The sequence below is a fragment of the Phyllobates terribilis genome, unplaced genomic scaffold, assembly GCF_046119375.1.
Source record: "Phyllobates terribilis strain yellow unplaced genomic scaffold, ASM4611937v1 Scaffold_9__5_contigs__length_417890890, whole genome shotgun sequence".
NCBI classification, from domain to species: Eukaryota; Metazoa; Chordata; class Amphibia; order Anura; family Dendrobatidae; genus Phyllobates; species Phyllobates terribilis.
Genome location: NW_027362769.1, coordinates 65,453,701 through 65,476,369, shown reverse-complemented (window position 1 = coordinate 65,476,369; position 22,669 = coordinate 65,453,701). Strand labels below are relative to the sequence as shown.

At 42.7% G+C, this 22,669-nt stretch overlaps 1 protein-coding gene across 1 annotated transcript in view; it reads left to right on the top strand.

Moving 5' to 3' along the window:
* The window catches only part of UBE2G2 (ubiquitin conjugating enzyme E2 G2), a 55,233-nt gene extending 35,249 nt beyond the window's left edge, over positions 1–19,984 (top strand). Inside the window, exons 4-6 of the mRNA XM_073646544.1 lie at positions 13,978–14,096; positions 17,906–18,046; positions 19,591–19,984. Coding sequence (XP_073502645.1) covers positions 13,978–14,096; positions 17,906–18,046; positions 19,591–19,703 — 373 coding nt within the window. The 3' untranslated portion in view covers positions 19,704–19,984. The remainder of the gene's footprint in view (positions 1–13,977; positions 14,097–17,905; positions 18,047–19,590) is intronic.
* The last annotated feature ends 2,685 nt before the right edge of the window (positions 19,985–22,669 follow it).

Here is a 22,669-nt window from a genome sequence, read left to right as displayed (position 1 = left end):
CAATTAAAGGACTTTTTTCTGGGTGTTTGTGTTTTTTTTAAATACTTTACTAGAAATTCATGGTGGTCATGTCTAATATTGGCGTGACCCCATGAATTTCGGGCTTAGGGCCAGCTGATAATGCCAAGCTGGCCTTAACCCCTTTATTACCCAGTGAGCCACCGCACCAGGGCCCTGGATGAGTTGGGTACAGCGCCAGAAGATGGCGCTTCTATGAACGCGCCATTTTCCGGGGCGGCTGCGGACTGCAATTTGCAGCGGGTGGGGCCCAGAAAGCTTGGGCCTCCCTGCGCTGCAGATTCCAGCCCCCAGCTGCCTAGTTGTACCTGGCTGGACACAAAAATATAGCGAAGCTCCACGTATTTTTTTTTTAAATTCATGAAATTCATGGAATAATTAAGAAAAAAAGGGCTTCCCTATATTGTTGTGTCCGGCTAGGTACAAATAGGCAGCTGGTGGTTGGGAGCAGCCCGTTCCTGCCTGCTGTACCTGGCTGGACACAAATATAGGGCGAAGCCCCACATCAATTTTTTTTTCATTATTTCATGAATTTCCTGAAATAATTAAAAAAAAATTGACGTGGGGCTTCGCCCTATATTTGTGTCCAGTCAGGTACAGCAGGCAGGAACGGGCTGCCCCCAACCACCAGCTGCCTATTTGTACCTGGCCAGACACAACAATATAGGGAAGCCCTTTTTTAAAAAAATTATTTCATGAAATAATTAAAAAAAAATTGACGTGGGGCTTCGCACTATATTTGTGTCCAGCCAGGTACAGCAGGCAGGGACGGGCTGCCCCCAACCACCAGCTGCCTATTTGTACCTGGTTGGACACAACAATATAGGGAAGCCCTTTTTTTCTTAATTATTCCATGAATTTCATGAAATAATTTAAAAAAAAAATGCGTGGGGCTTTGCCCTATTTTTGTGCCCAGCCAGGTACAACTAGGCAGCTGGGGGCTGGAATCTGCAGCGCAGGGAGGCCCAAGCTTTCTGGACCCCACCCGCTGCATATTGCAGTCCGCAGCCGCCCCGGAAAATGGCGCGTTCATAGAAGCGCCATCTTCTGGCGCTGTACCCAACTCATCCAGGGCCCTGGTGCGGTGGCTCACTGGGTAATAAAGGGGTTAAGGCCAGCTTGGCATTATCAGCTGGCCCTAAGCCCGAAATTCATGGGGTCACACCAATATTAGACATGACCACCATGAATTTCTAGTAAAGTATTTAAAAAAAACACAAACACCCAGAAAAAAGTCCTTTAATTGAAATAAACACACAATTCTTTATTGTTCTAAATTAAACCATACTTACCATCACGCCCATTCCAGCTGAAGCCAATGTCTTCTGCAATAAAAGTAAAATAATAAAGCAACCTCATCCTTACCTTTCCATGGTTCCCACGACAGCTTCAGCTCTGCTACATCGAGATGACAGGCTGGACCGCAGCAGAACGCTGCCATCCAGCCTGTCATCCCACGGACACTCAGAAGCGCAGGCATGCTTGCGCTCCTCAGTGTCTCGCTGTGACGGCATAAAGATGAGACAAGCTCATGTCCAATGAACTCGGCGCACGTCATGCACGTCACTGACAGCGTGGGAGAATTCTCCTGCACTCAGCACTTCAGCGTGAAAATTCTCCCACGCTGTCAGTGACGTACATGAGGTCAGCTGAGTTCATTGGACATGAATGAGCTCACCTCATGCACGTCACTGACAGCGTGGGAAAATTCTCACGCTGAAGCGCTGAGTGCAGGAGAATTTTCCCACGCTGTCAGTGACGTGCATGAGGTGAGCTCATTCATGTCCAATGATCTCAGCTCACCTCATGCACGTCACTGACAGCGTGGGAGAATTCTCACGCTGAAGTGCTGAGTGCAGGAGAATTCTCCCACGCTGTCAGTGACATGCATGAGGTGCGCCGAGTTCATTGGACATGAACTCGTCTCATCTTTATGCCGTCACAGCCAGACACTGCAGAGCGCAAGCATGCCTGCGCTTCTCAGTGTCTGCGGGATGACAGGCTGGATGGCAGCGTTCTGCTGCGGTCCATCCTGTTATCTCGATGTAGCAGAGCTGAAGCTGTCGTGGGAACCATGGAAAGGTAAGGATGAGGTTGCTTTATTATTTTTCTTTTATTGCAGGAGATCGTTGGCTTCAGCTGGAATGGGCGTGACGGTAAGTATGGTTTAATTTAGAACAATAAAGGAATGTGTCTTTATTTCAATTAAAGGACTTTATTCTGGGTGTTTGTGTTTTCTTTTAACTTTGACTATGGGGTTAGTAATGGGGGTGTCTTATAGACGCCTCTCCATTACTAACCTGGGCTTGATGTCAGCTGGCATTATAAGCTGACATCAACCCCAACCCTATTACCCCCTGCCACCGCACCAGGGCAGCGTGGAAGAGCGAGGCTAAGTGCCAGAATTGGCGCATCCTATGGATGCGCCATTTCTGGGGCGGCTGACGGCTGGTGTTTCTAGCCTGGGAGGGGGCCAATATTCATGGTTCCCTTCCTGGGCTATTAATATCAGCCCCCAGCTGTCTGCCTAGCCTTTGCTAGCTATTAAATTAGGGGGGACCCCACGTCATTTTTTTGGGGGGTCCCCCATTTTAATAGCTAGTAAAGGCTAGGTATTCAGCTGGGGGCTGATATTAGTAGTCTGGGAAGCTCCGTGGGTATTACCCCCTTCCCAGGCTTCAAACATCTGCCCCAGCTGTCTGCTTAACCTCCGCTAGAGACTAAAATTACGGGGAACCCCACGCCAATTTTTTTTAATAATAAATCCTTTATTTTAATACTAAATGACAAGTACAGTAACCAACACTGTCACTGTACTTATTATATATGTGACTGACATGTTTCTATCTATCTAATCTATGTGTGAAGCTCTATTCTGTCTGTTATAAATTGTCGGGTACAGATGCTGAATTGCCGGCCGGCTTTTTTAAAGAGACGGTGCATGAAAACACTATTATTTTTTTTAATAAATCCTTTGCAGTAAATGACAAGTACAGTAAGCAACACTGTCACTGTACTTCATATATATGTGACTGACATGTTTCTATCTAATCTATGTGTGATGCTCTATTCTTTCTGTTCTAAATTGTCGGGTACCGGTGTATGCCGCTGCTGAATTGCCGGCTTTTCATGTTTCACTGTGAGCACTGTTCCCATCGATTTGGGCAATCACTGTAATGCCACAACCACCATGGCTGTGGCATTACAGTGAGTGGCAGACAATCCCTGCATGATTGGTGCTCTAAATAGCGCCAGACATGCAGGACACGCTTTTGGTGCACGAACAGTTATCGAACATAACCTCGAACAGCCGAATTTTTTGCAAATCGTTCGGGTTCGTCGAACAACTCGAACACCGCCCAAAACAGCTCGAATTTGAGATTGGCGAACAGTTCTAGTCGAACACCGCTCATCTCTAGTTATAAACTTCTGTGAAGCACCTGGGGGTTCAAGGTGCTGACCACACATCTAGAGGGGTCTAGTTTCCAAGATGGTGTCACTTGTTGGGAGTTTCCACTGTTTAGGCACATCAGGGGCACCCCAAACACAAGCAAATTTTACATTCAAAAAGTCAAATTGGGCTCCTTCCCTTCCGAACCCTGCCGTGCGCCCAAGCAGTGTTTTTTCCCCACTTATTTGGTATCTGCGTGCTCAGGGGAAATTGCGCAACAAATTTTGGGGTCCATTTTTTCCTGTTACCCTTGCAAAAATAAAAAAAAATTGAGTCTAAAGTAACATTTTTGTGAAAAAAGTTAAATGTTCATGTTTTGCTTCCACATTCCAAAAATTCCTGTGAAGCAACTGAAGGGTTAATAAAGTTCTTGAATGTGGTTTTGAGCACCTTGAGGGGTGCAGTTTTTAGAATGGTGTCACTTTTGGGTATTTTCTGTCATAAAGACCCCTCAAAGTGACTTCAAATGTGATGTGGTCCCTAAATAAATGGTTTTGTAAATTTTGTTGGAAAAATGAGAAATCGCTGGTCAAGTTTTAACCCTTATAGCTCCCTAATAAAAAAAAAAAAAAAATTTGGTTCCAAAATTGTGCTGATGTAAAGTAGACATGTGGGAAATTTTTATTTATTAACTATTTTGTGTGACATATCTCTCTGATTTAAGGGCATAAAAATTAAAATTTTGAAAATTGCAAAATTTTCTGAATTTTTGCCAAATTTCCGTTTTTTTTTCACAAATAAGCGCAAGTGATATCGAAGAAATTTTGCCACAATCATGAAGTACAATATGTCACGAAAAAACAATCTCAGAATCAGGGGGATCCGTTGAAGCGTTCCAGAGTAATAACCTCATAAAGTGACAGTGGTGAGAATTGTGAAAATTGGCCTGGTCATTGACGTGCAAACCACCAATTACTCGAATCAAAAATGGACATGTCTCTGTGTGTCCACAATAAACCCCATAAAATAAATACTGTATTTTTCGTACTATAAGATGCACTTTTTTCCTCCAAAATTTTGGAGGAAAGTGGAGGGTGCGTCTTATAGTCCGAATCTACTAGTGTACTATAGTGTACTGTTGCTGTGTGTGGGGGGTGCATCAGCGGCAGAGGATTAGGGCACAGGAGGCAGGAGCCGCCTGCTGCAGCCTACACTGTCCCCGCTGCTAAAGAAAATGAATATTCACTCTCCTTAATAGTGGGTGCACAGTGTCAGCAGCGGCTGCGGCTCCTGCAGCTGCTCGGTGGCAACGCATGCCCGCTATTAAAGAGCATGAATATTCACCCCTCTCCACGAGGGGTGGAGAGGGGTGAATATTCATGCTCTTTAATAGTGGGCACACGCTATTAAGGTGAGTGAATAGTCACTACTCCCCACGTCCATTGTCCGGGCGTGGATAGCAGTGATTATTCCGGCAGCTCATCTCACTGTGTGAGGGCGCATCGCAGTGACTTCATGCGCGGCTCACACTGTGAGATGAGTGCTGGCAGCAGAACGGGAAGCCGCGCTGGAGCAGAGGGAAGGAAGGTGAGTAGTATAGTTTAGTTTATTTTTTTGTATGTAGTGTGATGGGCATGAGTGGTGCCAAGCATACCAGGAAGAGGGTTGAGGGATCCATACATACTAGGAAGAGGGATGAGGGGTGCCATGCATACCAGGATGAGGGGTGCCATGCATATGGTGATGGGGGCCACGTATAACCGGAAGGGGAGGGCCATATGTACCAGGATGGGGGATATTAGTACAGAATTGGGGGACATTACCCCTATAACAGTGTTAGCAGCAGACCCCCTCCCCCATAACAGGGCATCATGACCACATTTTTTGCTTACATTTTTATTTTTATTTTCCTCCTCTAAAACCTAGGTGCGTCTTGTGGTCCAGTGTGTCCTATAGTCTGAAAAATAGGGCAAATCATAATCTGCAAATAGGGAAATGTGAACAGCACCATAGTCTATCAGTGAAATACATGGATAAAACACATGTGGAAAAACGTCCGTTGAAATGAGGCCTAAAGTTTATTCTTTCTTTTAGGCCTCGTTTTCTCATATGTCGCCATGTGTTCCATCATTTTATATATTCTTTGTAGAATCAGTCTTCTTCCGTTCACTTATCCTCTGAAGACCAGTATTGTAGTGAGAAGTGTTAATCTTTGACGGTTTCTGATGTGGCACCTCTGTCCACTTGAAACAATTGTGCCAGCTTTTCCAAACAGCTGCCTCTCTGTAACATGACGTGTATCCTATAAGACATGCCTCGCAGCCAGATAGTACAATTATAGCCTCACACACCCTGCCTATTAAGAGGAGCGCCGTGACCTTGCCATTAGAGCATGCTTTGATTTCCTATGATGCGTTGTTTTGTATGTGTGAGTTTTTTTCCTTTCCTCTCTCCGTTAAGGCACAAATAACAAGAGAGGACTTTGAAGTGTGAGTGTTTTTAACTGAAACTGCTTTATTTTGCTCCCTTTCATTTGTAATGGGTGAAACTGGCTTGTGTTTTCAATGAAATTATGTAATGCACAGTGGATCCGCACCTGGAGGATGAGAGCTTTACTAGGAGAATAGTCCTGGAACAGGATTTATGTCACTGCCTGCCTGGTTTCCATTGTGTGTCACTTTTACAGCAGAAAAAGTTTTGCTTGCAGACGGATGTGCAAATGGAAATGTGAACTTAGCCCAAGGCCGGTGTCAGACGAGAGTATGAAAAATCGTCTGATTTTCATCCATATTGTCATCCGTGTGTGTAACTTATATCTGTGCAACATCCATGGCCCGTCTGTATTATATATCAACTTTTTAAAATGTACATAATCAAATCGAGTTTCCTAGATTAATAATAGCAATGTATCCATAAAAGTGGAATGTAATACGGATGATCTGAATGGGCAGGACTGCCACTAGGAATTTCGGGGCCCCATACTGGTAAAAATTTTGGGGCACCCTTGAGACTCTACCCAGGCTCCGCAGACAGAAACCACCCTCACAGGGCTAGCAAACCCCCTCATTGGCCTCTCCTCGCTAGAAACTCCTCAGCAGCCTCCAGTCCTCATACACTGCCGCCGGCCTCCTCGACACAAACAAACACACACACAGTCTGCCTACCTCCCGCTTCTGCCGCCGCCGCCAAAGTCTACCTGCCTGTCCTGTGTGGTCCCAATCTACGTGTGGCACGCACGCTGTTCTGCTTTGAAATGAAAGTGACCGCGCAGTGTGTCACGTGACCGCGCAGTGTGTCACGTGACCGGCGTCAGGACCATGATGCACCCAGCGGCGGTGTAAAGGTATAGCGCTCCTTTCTGGCCAGTGGGTACATTATTCTCTGAACTGTTACCCCTGACTCCCTGAGACCCGGTAAGTAGAGACAAAGAGAAGGGGGGCCCGTGCTGGCCCCCTTTTCCTTCTGTTCACTGGGCCCCATATAGTAGTAAGGGCAGTAATGCCCTGTTGGTGGCCCTGTGTATGGGATCCAATTTTTAATTTTTTTTTTGCCCACCCATAGGCTTGAATGGTCAAGTCTTGTCCGAAACAGGGAAGACAATAGTAACATAGTTTTTAAGGTTGAAGGAAGACTAAGTCCATCTAGTTCAACCCATAGCCTAACATGTTGATCCAGAGCATTCTGCTTTATTAGTTTTTTTTCACTCAGTCTAAGTGTCTGTGTGGAAAGAAAAAAAAATCTGAGCAGCCCTATACACTGTGTTCCGAATTATTAGGCAAGTTGTATTTTAGAGGATTATTTTTATTATTGATCAACAACTATGTTCTCAATCAACCCAAAAGACTCATAAATATCCAAGCTTAATATTTTTGGAAGTTGGAGTGTGTTTTTTTTTAGATTTGGCTATCTTAGGAGGATATCTGTTTGTGCAGGTAACTATTACTGTCCAGAATTATTAGGCAACTTAATAAAAAACAAATATAATCCCATCTCACTTGTTTATTTTTACCAGGTAAACCAATATTAGTGCACAAAATTCAGAAATAAACATTTCTGACATGCAAAAATGAAAACCAAAAAAATTAGTGATCAGTATAGCCACCTTTCTCTATGATGACACTCAGCAGCCTTCCATCCATAGATTCTGTCAGTTGCTTGATCTGTTTTCGATCAACATTGCGTGCAGCAGCCACCACAGCCTCCCAGACACTGTTCCGAGAGGTGTACTGTTTTCCCTCCCTGTAGATCTCACATTTTATGATGGACCATAGGTTCTCTATGGGGTTCAGATCAGGTGAACAAGGGTGCCATGTCATTATTTTTTCTTCTTTTAGACCTTTACTGGCCAGCCACGCTGTGGAGTAGTTGGATGCATGTGATGGCGCATTGTCCTGCATGAAAATCATGTTTTTCTTGAACGATACCGACTTCTTCCTGTATCACTGCTTGAAGAAGTTGTCTTCCAGAAACTGGCAGTAGGTCTGGGAGTTGAGCTTCACTCCATCCTCAACCCGAAAAGGTCCCACAAGTTCATCTTTGATGATACCAGCCCATACCAGTACCCCACCTCCACCTTGCTGGCGTCTGAGTCGGAGTGGAGCTCTCTGCCCTTTACTGATCCAGCCTCTGGCCCATCCATCTGGCCCATCAAGAGTCACTCTCATTTCATCAGTCCATAAAACCTTTGAGAAATCAGTCTTAAGATATTTCTTGAACCATTCTTGAAGTTTTATCTTATGTTTCTTGATCAAAGGTGGTGGTTTTTCAGCCTTCCTTACCTTGGCCATGTCCCTGAGTATCGCACACCTTGTGCTTTTTGATACTCCAGTAACGTTGCAGCTCTGAAATATGGCGAATGGCATCCTGGCAGCTTCACGCTTGATTTTCCTCAATTCATGGGCAGTTATTTTGCTCCTTTTTTGGCCAACACTCTTCTTGCGACCCTGTTGGCTATTTGCCATGAAACGCTTGATTGTTCGGTGATCACGCTTCAAAAGTTTGGAAATTTCAAGACTGCTGCATCTCTCTGCAAGACATCTCACAATTTTGGACTTTTCAGAGCCCGTCAAATCTCTCTTCTGACCCATTTTGCCAAAGGAAAGGAAGATGCCTAATAATTAAGCACACCTTATATAGGGTGTTGATGTCATTAGTCAACACCCCTCCTCATTACAGAGATGCACATCACCAGATTTACTTAATTGGTAGTTGGCTCTCAAGCCTATGCAGCTTGGAGTAGGACAACATGTATAAAAAGTATCATGTGATCAAAATACTCATTTGCCTAATAATTCACAACACAGTGTAGAATTACATTGTTCGGTGTGCTGTCCGATTCTTACTCGCACACTTGTCCGCATAATGCGCGTGTCTGAATGAGCACTTAATCTGTTATCTGGCAGTGATACAGATGTGTTACAATTTTATGAGACAGATTTGCCATTTATCAGTTAAAGAAAAAAATAATAACCCATGAGGCGCAGCTATACTGACTTTATAGTGGGTGCAGTGTAACTTTCTCACACTAATATAGTGATGAAACGGATGTACAGACATGGCAACTTGCTACACAATAAGGACTCGTCCAAGTCAGGTATAAACCACAAATCAATTCACTGTATTTATTACAGCAAAATATATCTCCATTTTTATACGGGTTTTAATAAAACATAACCCCAGTGGTACAGAAACCATCCCCGGGGTCCCCAGCTCATATACTAAGATATCACTGACAAAAAAAACATCTCGCTGCTGCTAAAGTGCATGAATCACAGGTCTCCAGATCCAGCAATTACACAGTGCAAACATAACATGTCTGTAAGTGACACACGGGGCATACAGTCCATAGGTGGCGACACTACTGACGTCAGACATGTGTTTCCACGTCACTTCTTCTGGGGTAAAGTCACAAATGGCGAGAAATCCCCTGTGCGCTGTGTACAAGACCCTTAGTGCTTATCGAGGTATGATGCTTTTAGCTCCTTTGTTCCTTATGACAAAATTTAAGATGTTGATGTCAGTAGTGATTGAATTAGCCAAAATTTGTCAATTGCGGCATATAACTACGCATAAAGCAACTCTATGGAGATCAAAGCTGCAGCTAACATTGAACTTGCTGGTAGGTAAGGCAGGAAGTGTTGTCATAGGGACAGAGCTTACATAGTGCCACTTCATCACGCTTTTGTGTCCAACAAATGGAAAACTATCCTTGTCTCATTACGATCAATGGATACATTAGGGGGCACATATTGACTACTCTTCTGGGACAAAGTCGGAGTATTAAGTGCAGAGCACTGTACTAGTATGAACAAAGCTTAACGTCAAACATTTTTGAACCTTCAAAGATATTAAAAAGTTTTTCACGTTTTGACACTTTCACTCAGTATATTTTTCTGTATTACTTTTTTATAGTGGTTCTGCATTGTGACAAGCCTTTTTCATATTCTCCAGTACAGTATGTGAAAATCACAGAGGAGGTCTCTGGCACAACCATGTATTAGAAGAGGGTTGTAGCATTTGGGGTACGTGATAAGCGGTGGGAATGGCGCTGTACTTGATCAGCGGTGGGGTTGGCGCAGTACGTGATCAGCAGTGTGGGATTGGCGCTGTACGTGATCAGCGGTGTGGGGTTGGCGCTGTACGTGATCAGCGGTGTGGGGTTGGCGCTGTACGTGATCAGCGGTGTGGAGTTGGCGCTGTACGTGATCAGCGGTGTGGGTTTGGCGCTGTACGTGATCAGCGGTGTGGGTTTGGCGCTGTACGTGATCAGCGGTGTGGTTGGCGCTGTACGTGATCAGCGGTGGGGTTGGCGCTGTACGTGATCAGCGGTGTGGGGTTGGCGCTGTACGCGATCAGCGGTGGGGATGGCGCTGGACGTGATCAGCGGCGGGGATGGCGCTCCGTTTTAAGAAGGTTCAGTTAGGATGAGACATACACTTGAAGAACGTATTGAAGGTTATTCATTTATACAGCAGCAATATATCTGAATATTATCCGCTCACTATCAAGTCAATATAGACATTAATACACCGTCTAATCCTTCTTATGCAGACTTAACCTACCATGACTCCTGAAATTACAGGCTCAGATTGTGAGTTGTGCATAATTTACTTGTCTATCAGACTCTCTATGCACAATAAGATGTACATGTAAGGTTGGAGGTCAGATAACATGTTTGTCCCCTGCAGCTTTCTGTCTGACATGAGTAATACCTTTCTCTTTGTAGGTTATATTTCCACTTGTTGGGTGGATGACACCTCTGTCTGTTATGAAAGTTGCAGGTTATGTAATGATCATGTGGGACAGCCATCCGACAGATGAATACCAAGGCTGAAAATAATTTCCTAATTTTACCTTAAAGAGGTTGTCCACCGTTGGGGACATTTTTTTTTCTTAAATACATGTATTTAGGGCTAAAAAAAAATTATAATTTTTGCAATTGGTTTCCATTCAAAATTCTGCACGGTTTTGCTTTTACTGTCTATATGTTTTCCTGCACATTCAACTTTGATGTGGTCATAAATCAGCAGAGAGGAGAAAAAGACAGATAACAGTTAAAAACACCCCATCAGAATTTCACAGCTTACTGACGGATTCCCAGTTAACTCATTTACCAGCCAGCAGCAGACATTGTAACACAGAGGCTATAGAAGGTAAATGATGCCATATTTTTAATGAATTCCAATTGCAAAATTGATTTTTAGCCCCAATTACTTGCATTTAGGTGAAAAAAAAATATCCAAAAACATGGCCAACCTGAAAAGTATATGAAGAAATTTTTCTTGCATGTGATACATTACAAGAGTAATAAAAAATATAAAAACATTTAAACACTAAGAATTTTGGAAAAGTTTACTTATAATTTTTCATACTTTTAGAATAATGATTAGTCCTACATTCACTGTTTATATTAAAGGGGTTATCCAGAACTAGTTTATTTATTTTTTATGGGCATAAGAGCTAACAGGCAGGTAGTTGTTAACAACTAGCATTAAAATTTCCCTTCACTGGAGCTAAGTTGCATATCGCTGGCATCGGGGTCTCAGCCCCTACATTATGTTGCTCTCGGACGACGAAGCAAAAATCTGGTGACATATTCCCTTTAATAAATGTAAATATATATATTTTTTTCTCTCTAAAGGACCCTATGTTGCTGTATTATTCTGGCACCTATTTAGTATTTTCAAATATTTTTTCCTTAAAGGGAATCTGTCAGCAGGTTTTTGCTATATAATCTGAAGACAGCAGGAGATAGTGGCTGAAACCCAGAATTCAGGGATGTGTCACTTGTCTAAGTGCGTGCTGCTGTTTACTAACTGTGATGGATTTATTACTAAGAGATTAACATTGCTGGACTACATACAGTACAGACCAAAAGTTTGGACACACCTTCTCATTTAAAGATTTTTCTGTATTTTCATGACTATGAAAATTGTACATTCACACTGAAGGCATCAAAACTATGAATTAACACATGTGGAATTATATACTTAACAAAAAAGTGTGATACAACTGAAAATATGTCTTATATTCTAGGTTCTTCAAAGTAGCCACCTTTTGCTTTGATGACTGCTTTGCACACTCTTGGCATTCTCTTGATGAGCTTCAAGAGGTAGTCACCGGAAATGGTTTTCACTTCACAGGTGTGCCCTGTCAGGTTTAATAAGTGGGATTTCTTGCCTTATAAATGGGGTTGGGACCATCAGTTGTGTTGTGCAGAAGTCAGATGGATACACAGCTGATAGTCCTAATGAATAGACTGTTAGCTGCTTTTTTCTTGCCATAATACAAATTCTAAGTAAAGAAAAACGAGTGGCCATCATTACTTTAAGAAATGAAGGTCAGTCAGTGTGAAAAATTGGGCAAACTTTGAAAGTGTCCCCAAGTGCAGTTGCAAAAACCATCAAGCGCTACAAAGAAACTGGCTCACATGATGATCGCCCCAGGAAAGGAAGACCAAGAGTCACCTCTGCTTCTGAGGATAAGTTTATCCAAGTCACAAGCCTCAAAAATCGCCGGTTAACAGCAGCTCCGATTAGAGACCAGGTCAATACCACACAGACTTCTAGCAACAGACACATCTCTTCAACAACTGTTAAGAGGAGACTTTGTGCAGCAGGCCTTCATGGTAACATAGCTGCTAGGAAACTACTGCTAAGGACAGGCAACAAGCAGAAGAGACTTGTTTGGGCTAAAGAACACAAGGAATGGACATTAGACCAGTGGAAATCTGTGCTTTGGTCTGATGAGTCCAAATATGAGATCTTTGGTTCCAATCACCGTGTCTTTGTGCAACACAGAAAAGGTGAACGGATGGACTCTACATGCCTGGTTCCCACCGTGAAGCATGGAGGAGGAGGTGTGATGGTGTGGGGGTGCTTTGCTGGTGACAATGTTGGGGATTTATTCAAAATTGAAGGCATACTGAACCAGCATGGCTACCACAGCATCTTGCAGCGGCATGCTATTCCATCCGGTTTGCGTTTAGTTGGACCATCATTTATTTTTCAACAGGACAATGACCCCAAACACACCTCCAGACTGTGTAAGGGCTATTTGACCAAGAATGGGGTGCTACGCCAGATGACCTGGCCTCCACAGTCACCAGACCTGAACCCAATCGAGATGGTTTGGGGTGAGCTGCACCGCAGAGTGAAGGCAAAAGGGCCAACAAGTGCTAAGCATCTCTGGGAACTCCTTCAAGATTGTTGGAAGACCATTTCTGGTGACTACCTCTTGAAGCTCATCAAGAGAATGCCAAGAGTGTGCAAAGCAGTCATCAAAGCAAAAGGTGGCTACTTTGAAGAACCTAGAATATAAGACATATTTTCAGTTGTTTCACACTTTTTTGTTAAGTATATAATTCCACATGTGTTAATTCATAGTTTTGATGCCTTCAGTGTGAATGTACAATTTTCATAGTAATGAAAATACGGAAAAATCTAAAAATGAGAAGGTCTGTCCAAACTTTTGGCCTGTACTGTAAGTGCGCCATGCCCCCTCCTGTGATGAGCACCTCGCCGTCTATGGACTTTGTGCACAGAGAGCCTATGTGGGTGGGGTCAGCTGTGGTGTGGGTGGGGTTAGCTTTCTCAGCTCTGCTTCATTCTATATCTAAAAGCTCTGATTGTATCAGAACGGCTGCACCCAGTAATTTAAGTGATACATCGTTGCATTCAGCTTCTCTTTGCCTACATTATGCTGGTCTCAGATGAGGTAGCAAAAACTTGCTGACTGATTCCCTTTAAGTGCACTTATACAGAAGCATTTCTTAACATCTGGATATCTAATAAAAATAAAATACTGAGTTTCTTATGATTCACCATCAAACAGAAATTTTCTTCGACAGTGGTTTGTGGATATTTACATCTACAGCTGACCCAACGTACATTAAACTTTGATGATAAATCTAAAAGTAATCTGGATGTTTTATAATTTCACATCTTTTAGCTTTGTGTTGGCTTTTGAATGCTTTTACCTGTACTTTTTTTTACTTGCCTTAAATTATACGGTAACTGTGAATATTTTGTGCATAGATATTAAGTGTGATATTTATAATGTCTGCATAGGGGCCCAGAAGACACATGTTTTGAGTGTGGAGTATTTCCAGCAATTCTCAGCTTCCCTCTAGATTATCCTCTGAGTCCTCCTAAAATGAGGTTCACCTGTGAGATGTTTCACCCAAACAGTAAGTACATTACAAACATTCTATCTTTTACATTTTACTATATAAAGAATGATGCATTAAGGGTTTCCTTGCAAAGTCAGACGCCTGGGCCTATTTAACTGTACAGGGAACTGCAGCGCAGTGGGAGTAGCAGAGACCAGACCTCCACTGGTCATAAAGTGAAGACCATTCCTGCTTTAAAGGGAACCTATCACCAAGTTTGTCCCATATGAGGTAAGGCCAGTACCTGTAAGACCTCATATACTGTATTCTAATATGCCGTATATAAGCCCCCAATCTGGCCTGCAAGACAAGAAAAGTACCTTTTTATTATACTCCCCTACATGGTGGTTCCAGTTCAATGGGCGTCACTGGTCTGGATCCTGCACCTCCTCTTTTCTTGCGATCGCTATCCTCCTTCCCTGCTTCATGTGGATGACGCGTCCTAGGTCATCCACACAGTGTCCAGCATCGCGCTCTTGCGCAGGTGTACTTCTTTCTGCCCTATCCAGGGCAGAGCAAAGTACTGCAGTGTGCATGTGCAGGAAAAGGCTAAAGAGCGTCGCCGCCTGCGTACTGCAGTACTTTACTCTGCCCTCTCAGGGCAGAGGAGTACGCCTGCGCAGGAGCACGATGCTGGACACTGTGTGGATGACGTAGGACTCGTCATCCATATGAAGCAGGGAAAGAGAACAGCGATCACAAGAAGAGAGGAGGCTCCGAATCCAGACTAGAGATGCCCATCAGACTGGACCACCCCGTAGGTGAGTATAATAAAAGGTGTTTTTCTTGTCTTGCAGGCCAGATTGGGGGCTTATATACAGTGTATTAGAATGCTGTATTTTAGGGCTGAAAGGTACTGACCTTATCTCATGGTGACCGGTTCCATTTAAGGACATGGTTACCTTCGCACTGATTTTTTTTTTTTTTTTTTTATCACTTTGCTTCATAAATGCAAATTTCTCAATAAATTTCTGTAAAAAAAAATGTCCTAGCACTTTGGAGCTGCAAAGTGTATGTAGTCTTTTCATAATGCTTGCAGTCTTGATACCTCGGACATGGGTGCAACAGTACACTGCTTCTGGATGTGTCGGTCCTCTCTGCTCAACGTTCCTTCACAGTGACAAAGATAGAAGCAGAGAGGGGATATACACACGTGGTCAAAATTGTTGGTACCCCTCGTTTAATGAAAGAAAACCCCATAATGGTTGCAGAAATAACTTGAATCTGATAAAAGTAATAATTAAAAATCTATGAAAACGAACAAATGAAAGTCAGACATGGCTTTTCAACCCTGCTTCCACAGAATTTAAAAAAAATTAAATTCATGAAATAGGCCTGGACAGAAATGATGGTACCCCTGAAAATAATGTGACAAAAGGGACATGTTAAATCAAGTTGTGTCTACTAATTAGCATCACAGGTGTCTACAATCTTGTAATCAGTCAGTGGGCCTGTATATAGGGCTACAGATACTCACTGTGCTGTTTGGTGACATGGTTTGTACCACACTCAACATGGACCAGAGAAAGAAAAGGAAAGAGTTGTCTCAGGAGATTAGAAAGAAAATTATAGACAAGCATGTTAAAGGTAAAGGTTATAAGACCATCTCCAAGCAGCTTGATGTTCCTGTGACTACAGTTGCACATATTATTCAGAAATTTAAGATCCATGGGACTGTAGCCAACCTCCCTGGACGTGGCCGCAGGAGGAAAATTGATGACAAATCAAAGAGACGGATAATACAAATGGCAACAAAAGAGCCCAGGATAACTTCTAAAGAGATTAAAGGTGAACTTCAAGCTCAAGGAACATCAGTGTCAGATTGTACCATCCGTCGTTGCTTGATCCAAAGTGGACTTCATGGGAGACGACCAAGGAGAACACCATTATTGAAAAAAAAATCATAAAAAAGCCAGACCGGAATTTGCCAAACTACATGCTGACAAGCCACAAAGCTGCTGGGAGAATGTCCTATGGACAGATGAGACAAAAATGGAAGTTTTTGGCAAGGTACATCAGATCTATGTTCGCAGATGGAAAAATGAAGCATATCAAGAAAACACTGTCCCTACTGTGAAACATGGAGGAGGCTCTGTTATGTTCTGGGGCTGCTTTGCTGCATCTGGCACAGGGTGTCTTGAATCTGTGCAGGGTACAATGAAATCTCAAGACTATAAAGGGATTCTAGAGAGAAATGTGCTGCCCAGTGTCAGAAAGCTTGGTCTCAGTCGCAGGTCATGGGTCTTGAAACAGGATAATGACCCAAAACACACAGCTAAAAACACCCAAGAATGGCTAAGAGGAAAACATTGGACTATTCTGTAGTGGCCTTCTATGAGCCCTGACCTAAATCATATTGAGCATCTTTGGAAAGAGCTGAAACATGCCATCTGGAAAAGGCAACCTGCAAACACAAGACAACTGGAGCAGTTTTCTCATGAGGAGTGGGCCAAGATACCTGTGGAGAGGTGCAGAAGTCTCATTGACAGTTACAGGAATCATTTGATTACAGTGATTGTCTCAAAAGGTTGTTCAACAAAATATTAAGATAAGAAGAACCATCATTTCTGTCCAGGCCTATTTCATAAGTTTAATTTTTTTTAAAAATTCTGTGGAAGCAGAAAAGCAATGTCTGACTTTCATTTGTTGAGTTTCATAGATTTTTAATTTATTATTACTTTTGTCAGATTCAAGTTATTTCTATGACCATTGTGGGTTTTTCTTTCATTAAACGAGGGGTACCAACAATTTTGACCACGTCTGTAGTTGTATACAGCAGGTCAGAGCCTGGAGAGGAGGGGATATTATCAATGTTTTCCAGGGAGGCAGAGCACACTATCTGTACGATATGGCAGCATAGATTGGAAGAAAAGCATGCAGAGGGCAAGGCTGGAGGGGAAGCAGGAATTACACACATTGTCTATGTGTAGCAAGAATAGAAAATCCGTGGCGGTCTCCAAAGGGATCACACACTCCTCCAGTATTGTGTCTGTCAGCACAAGGTAAAGATATATGTTTCATGAGCTGTAGAAGGAAAAAACAGTATAGGAATGAAGCTGTGCTGGTACATGATCTCTAATGGACATAGCAGCATCCCGGACACAAAGACTTCACATCCAGTATATGTTACTGGGAGGATCACATTAGAAAAGTCTGAAGATAGAAACAGAATACAAACTGCACCTCAGGAGGCATACCCCCTTTAAAGGGAACCTTGCAGGTCCTCTAACTGCTCCCCAACCACTACAATAGCTGATATCTTCAATCTGATCATGTCTTTGATGTCACTAACACTGCGGTGTTTGAAGAATCAACTTTTATTCTGAAGCATTGCATATGCTAATGAGGCAGGACTAGTCCAACGGGAGGCGTCTCTTACCCTGGACTAGTCCTGCTTCGTATCTCCTAATCACATTTTTCCTCCTCAGGCATGATCGATAGCCTGCATACACTCCTATGTCAATCACACCCATGGAAGTGAGATTACAAGATCCAAGGCAGGACTAGTCTGGGGTAACAGATGCCCCCAGACAGGTCCTGCTTCATCCTGCAAATACAAAGTTGTTGCAGTGTTAGTACGTTACATAATAATCCACGTTGTGGATGTGGTTGGGGGAAATCGGGACCTGACAAGGGTTCCTTTAAGTTTTAGTTATACAGAATCAGAAAGTCACTTCATTATTCTTAGCTCTTTCCTCTAACACTAGTTACCATTGTGTTGACCTTGGTAAAAAATGTCATTACGATATAAAGACCCTTTCTTCTTTCATTGGTAAAAACAGTTCTCTTCCTTGCTGATACTTGTGATCTCTGCTTTTTCCTTGCAGTATACCCAGATGGGAGGGTGTGCATCTCCATTCTACATGCGCCAGGAGATGACCCCATGGGCTATGAGAGCAGTGCTGAGAGGTGGAGTCCTGTGCAAAGTGTTGAGAAAATCCTACTTTCAGTCGTAAGCATGTTGGCAGGTATGGCATTTTGTTTCTGCTTCCATTAAAAGTTATTTCTGTAGAGTGAATTCTATAGACTTTAGATCCAATTAAAAAACAGCCCAAAAATTAGGCAGGAACAGGCTTGGACTGGCTCACAGGTGAACCAGTGAATCCCCCCGATAGGCCTCTGTGCAGTAGTTGGTCCCCCACCCTCCTATATCAGCTGTACTTGGTGTAATACACTTGATTCTCTATGTAAAGTATTGTGGTATTATATCAATTTGTAAATGAGTATAATTTAATGTTTGCATGTCGCTGAACAATGGGCCCCCTGAATCAAACTTGCTGGTGCCCCCCAGTCTGACATTGGGCACACATATGCATTTTTGTAGGCTTTGGTTTCTGAAAGCTATCCAGCACTGAAGAAACACTATCAAATTGATTTTTAAAAGGGTTACCCAGCTAAAAGATGTTGTTAAATGACCTTAAATTAGTAAGTTACTCAACCTACTAATATAGTGTACATCTGAAAGGTGCCTGGATCTTCCCTTACAAGCCCTGATCCCAAGTCCTGGCAGGTCTTCCTCCAGTTTGTGTCGGACACTGGACAGCCTTCTTTGTGTCAGTACTTTACTAGAGCTGTATGTAAAAGGGGCAGCACGGACTCCTGTCCTTCTGGAAATGCACATTCAGCCAGCCCCCTTTTCTACAAGGCTCCAATGATTTGCTACACAGTAAGTGACTAAAGAGAGGACCTGCTGGGACTGAAACTTGTAACTTGAAGATCGTTGCACCTTTCATACATAAAGTATATTACTAAGACTTATAAGTTCATTTTTTTGGTTCATTTTGTCAACTTTGTGTTCGCAGGACAACACCTACAACACGTCCGCTAATGTTGCTTCACTGGGTACAGATCTGATTTGAGTTGATCTGTTTTATAGGGAATAAAGAAATGTACTATGAAATAAATCTCAATGAGAAAATGGTCTGTAGCCAACCTTAAAGGGAACCTGTCAAATGCTGGTAACCTACAGATATAGGGTTACTGTGAGAAAATGAACTTTGAAAACGTTATTCCTCCCGGGAGCCGTCAGCTTTCAGTCATAGATTCTTGCCCAGAGCGGCTACCGATGGCTCTCACAGAATAATGGGCAGCGGCTGTAATCACATCCTCGCACTTTGACAGCTCGCTATGCACAGGTGTGCTACAGAATGAGCTGTCAATCAAAGTGCTGATGTGTGCTTAACGCTGCCGCGTGTGATGCGGTGACTGTAGCCGCTCCATGCGCCTCTGACAGAAAGCCGGCGGGAGGAATAAAGTTCATTTATTCCCCTGATGGAGGATTGTCTTCATCCTCATCTAATGTCCAGAAATTTACCCCGAGTACTCAATGACACAATTGTCATGTGGGTCTTATGTAGCATGTCTTTGCTTTCATTCACGCAATAGTGGACGTGGGAATTGTTACCCTAGGGCTACAGTGACCTTAGCTAAGGTTGAATAGTTTGTCTGTTATACGTTATAGTTTGACCATATTCAAGTTATAAAGAAAAATAATATATTTTTTACTTTGCAGAACCCAATGATGAAAGTGGCGCTAATGTGGATGCCTCAAAGATGTGGCGAGAAGACAGAGAGCAGTTTAACAAGATAGCCCGGCAGACTGTGCAGAAATCACTGGGCTTGTGATGAGATACTTCAGTATTACACACCCAGGACGAGGATTTCTGTGGGTTCATATTACTGCCTAGGAGATACTGTCACTTATTCCTTGCAATTCTGGGATCACCACATCCTTTGGATATGACTTGGAGGTTCCTCTTGACTTTGTTTCCAATTGATTTGCTCCATGTCTGCACATTTCTGGGTGTTTGTTGGAGAATTTTTATTGGTTAACCTGCTGACCATGTATGTATCAAAATTAGTAAAAAATGCTGTACACTTGAGTTTCTTTACCTATACATGGACATTCATTACTCTTCATAACAGTATTCTGCAGCACATGTATTGGAAATTGTTTGAAGTCACTCAGAAGTTAGGCGTTGCGGATGATTCTCTGTGGCAATGATATAGTGATTTTTGCATAAGGACACACTTTGGAGAACTTTGTCATTCATGAAGGATAATGCCCTGTGCATGGGAATAGCTACAGTAGGTAATATTTCTATACACTTGATACTCTTTGCCACATTATGTATTCAGCAAAATCCTGTAAAACACCTTATCAGGCTTCCAGCTTTATATAAAGGGTCCACAACCTTCCATATAGTGTTGGTGGCAGTTCATGCTGTTTGAGCTCAGCATTGATGTGGGAGGTCTGAACAGCGGTATTGTTATGTTCTGACTCTTCTTTCTGTAATAAATGAGTGCAATGAAACATGTTTTTGTGTATATGACTGCCAAACTACAATTTATTCATTCTTCTGGAGCATTTTCACATCAGTGAAACTAGAGACTCCTTCAAAAGAAACTCGCACCCGTCGGAGCTGCCTAGAAGGCTCCACTCTTCGCCTATTCAAGTCAATCCGTCAGTAAAAATAACAGACAGAATTCAGACCCCATCCATGTTTGTTTTTTTTCTTTTTAATTAAAAGAAAAGCAAAAAATTTAAAACTGAACACACAAGGGAAAAATTAACAAATGTTCAGAATAAAAATGTCATAAAAATTCCATAAAGCTGCAGGTATAAAGTCCCAAAAATACTTTTTGTAGAGCAAATTTCCCCTTGACAAAGCTAGAAAGGTGAAACCTTGGGTCAGTCTGAGAACTGAGCGTGCCACCAAGGAAATTCGTTGCATGCCTTTTTCTCACATTTTTTTTGATTATAATTGCTTTTCTTTTCTTAATAAATTACCGTAGATGAATTTATTTTATGACACCATGAAGAGTTGTTTTAATTGATAGACAGCCACAAAGTATAAGGCATTATCGGTGGTCTGTTACATTCTTCTAAGTGAAAACATGGAATACTACATCTGCCTCTGATAACCCTTTTGGGAATATATCTTGGAAACCACCTGATCTGACGTTTGTGCCTTCAAACCCATTTTAGACTGCATCCTATTGAATGTTAAAGGGAACCTATCACGTGAAAAAACACTATTAACCGCAGATATGGGGTTAATCTACAGGTTAATAGTGTTCTGAACCTGCTCAACGCCAGCGCTTAGACCCCCGCTGCCAGGAGGAAATTAACTTTATTTCTCCCGGCAGCATTCGGGTTTCAATCACGGGAGGCACCGGCGCGCCGGGTTCAATCATCGCTCTGTGTATAAGGAATGGCGGCTCTAACTGCGCCCCTGGCACTGACTGACAGCAGCTCAGCTTTAGACCCGGCTGTCAGTCAGTGCCGAGGCACGCTTACATCCTCCAATCTCTATGCATTGAAAACTTCTTTTATTTTTTGTATACAAGTAAAACAGATGCTACCCTAACAGACAAACGGACCAAAAAATAGATGGAAATTGGAGGCAAATATATTTCTTACATTAAAAAAAACTGTGAATGAGGCCTATAGCATTATAGCATGGTATCTGCACTGATATAGAGGCAAGAATCCCAAAACAGGTGTATGACAATGGGTCTCCCTTTTCCCATTTTTTCTGGTATATGAGTTTCTTTTTTCTCTTTTTTTTCCTTCTTCAGGAAGGCTATTTTGCACTATGTTTTTTCCCATGGAGCTTTGCCTGTCAAGAAGTCTTCATATATACTTTCCCTTCAATGAGAGGCTGAACCCCCCCTAAGCTAGCGCATTAATAGTGCTAATGGATGTGATGACATCTACTAAATAGCCACCAAAACTTCAAATGTCAGGAAGGCGGGTGACCTCTGGCGAATTAGCTATACGAACCCTGTAAGACCTGTCATTATACCACTTGCTCTGCAATATTTGTATATTCATAGGAGACACTAATAGAGCAGACACTCTGAAGTGTATATTCCCCTTTGGGACAGAATTAACAAGAATTCCCTGACATACTTGTTATATTGGAATGGCTCATTTTAGAAGCATGAGTGCTCCTGTGCTAATTATTCCTGTTATTGCCTCTTCTATTATCCAGGTGCTCTACTCAATATACTGCACCATTCACATACATATATTATGGAATTGCTGTTTAATTTCCTAATCCATAAATCTAGGTTAATAAAATCTGCGCCATCACCTTAAGTTTTCATTACGCAGGGTAAAAGCCAGAAGGTTTAGGGCTACATGGTGACATGTTGCACAACACTGAGATCGCAGAATCGCACTGCAACATCACATCAAATGATTTCCTATAGTGTCCCATAGCGGCTTACCGAGACTTCAACAGACTCGCAAATTTTACTTAACGTGTTTGATTTTCTGACGCTGGTCGCACACAACTTTCTTGCCATAAATGTCAGTGCTAGTCACAGGCAAATTATCTGCATTTTTTTTGTACCAAACTAGTAACAGACACCAGCAGCAAGTCACCATGTAGCCTTCACCTAAGGGGGCAGGCAGCCAGCCAGCCAGCCATATTTCTTGTGTGAGGATTGCATCGCAGTGCACGGACTGGCCTGGCACCTCTCCTGACCTGAGCGTGACAGCATCATGTATTTCTATGCAGCTGTGACGCTCAGGTCAGAAGAGCCGATGGTCAGTCCGAGGATTGCAATGTGATCCTCATACG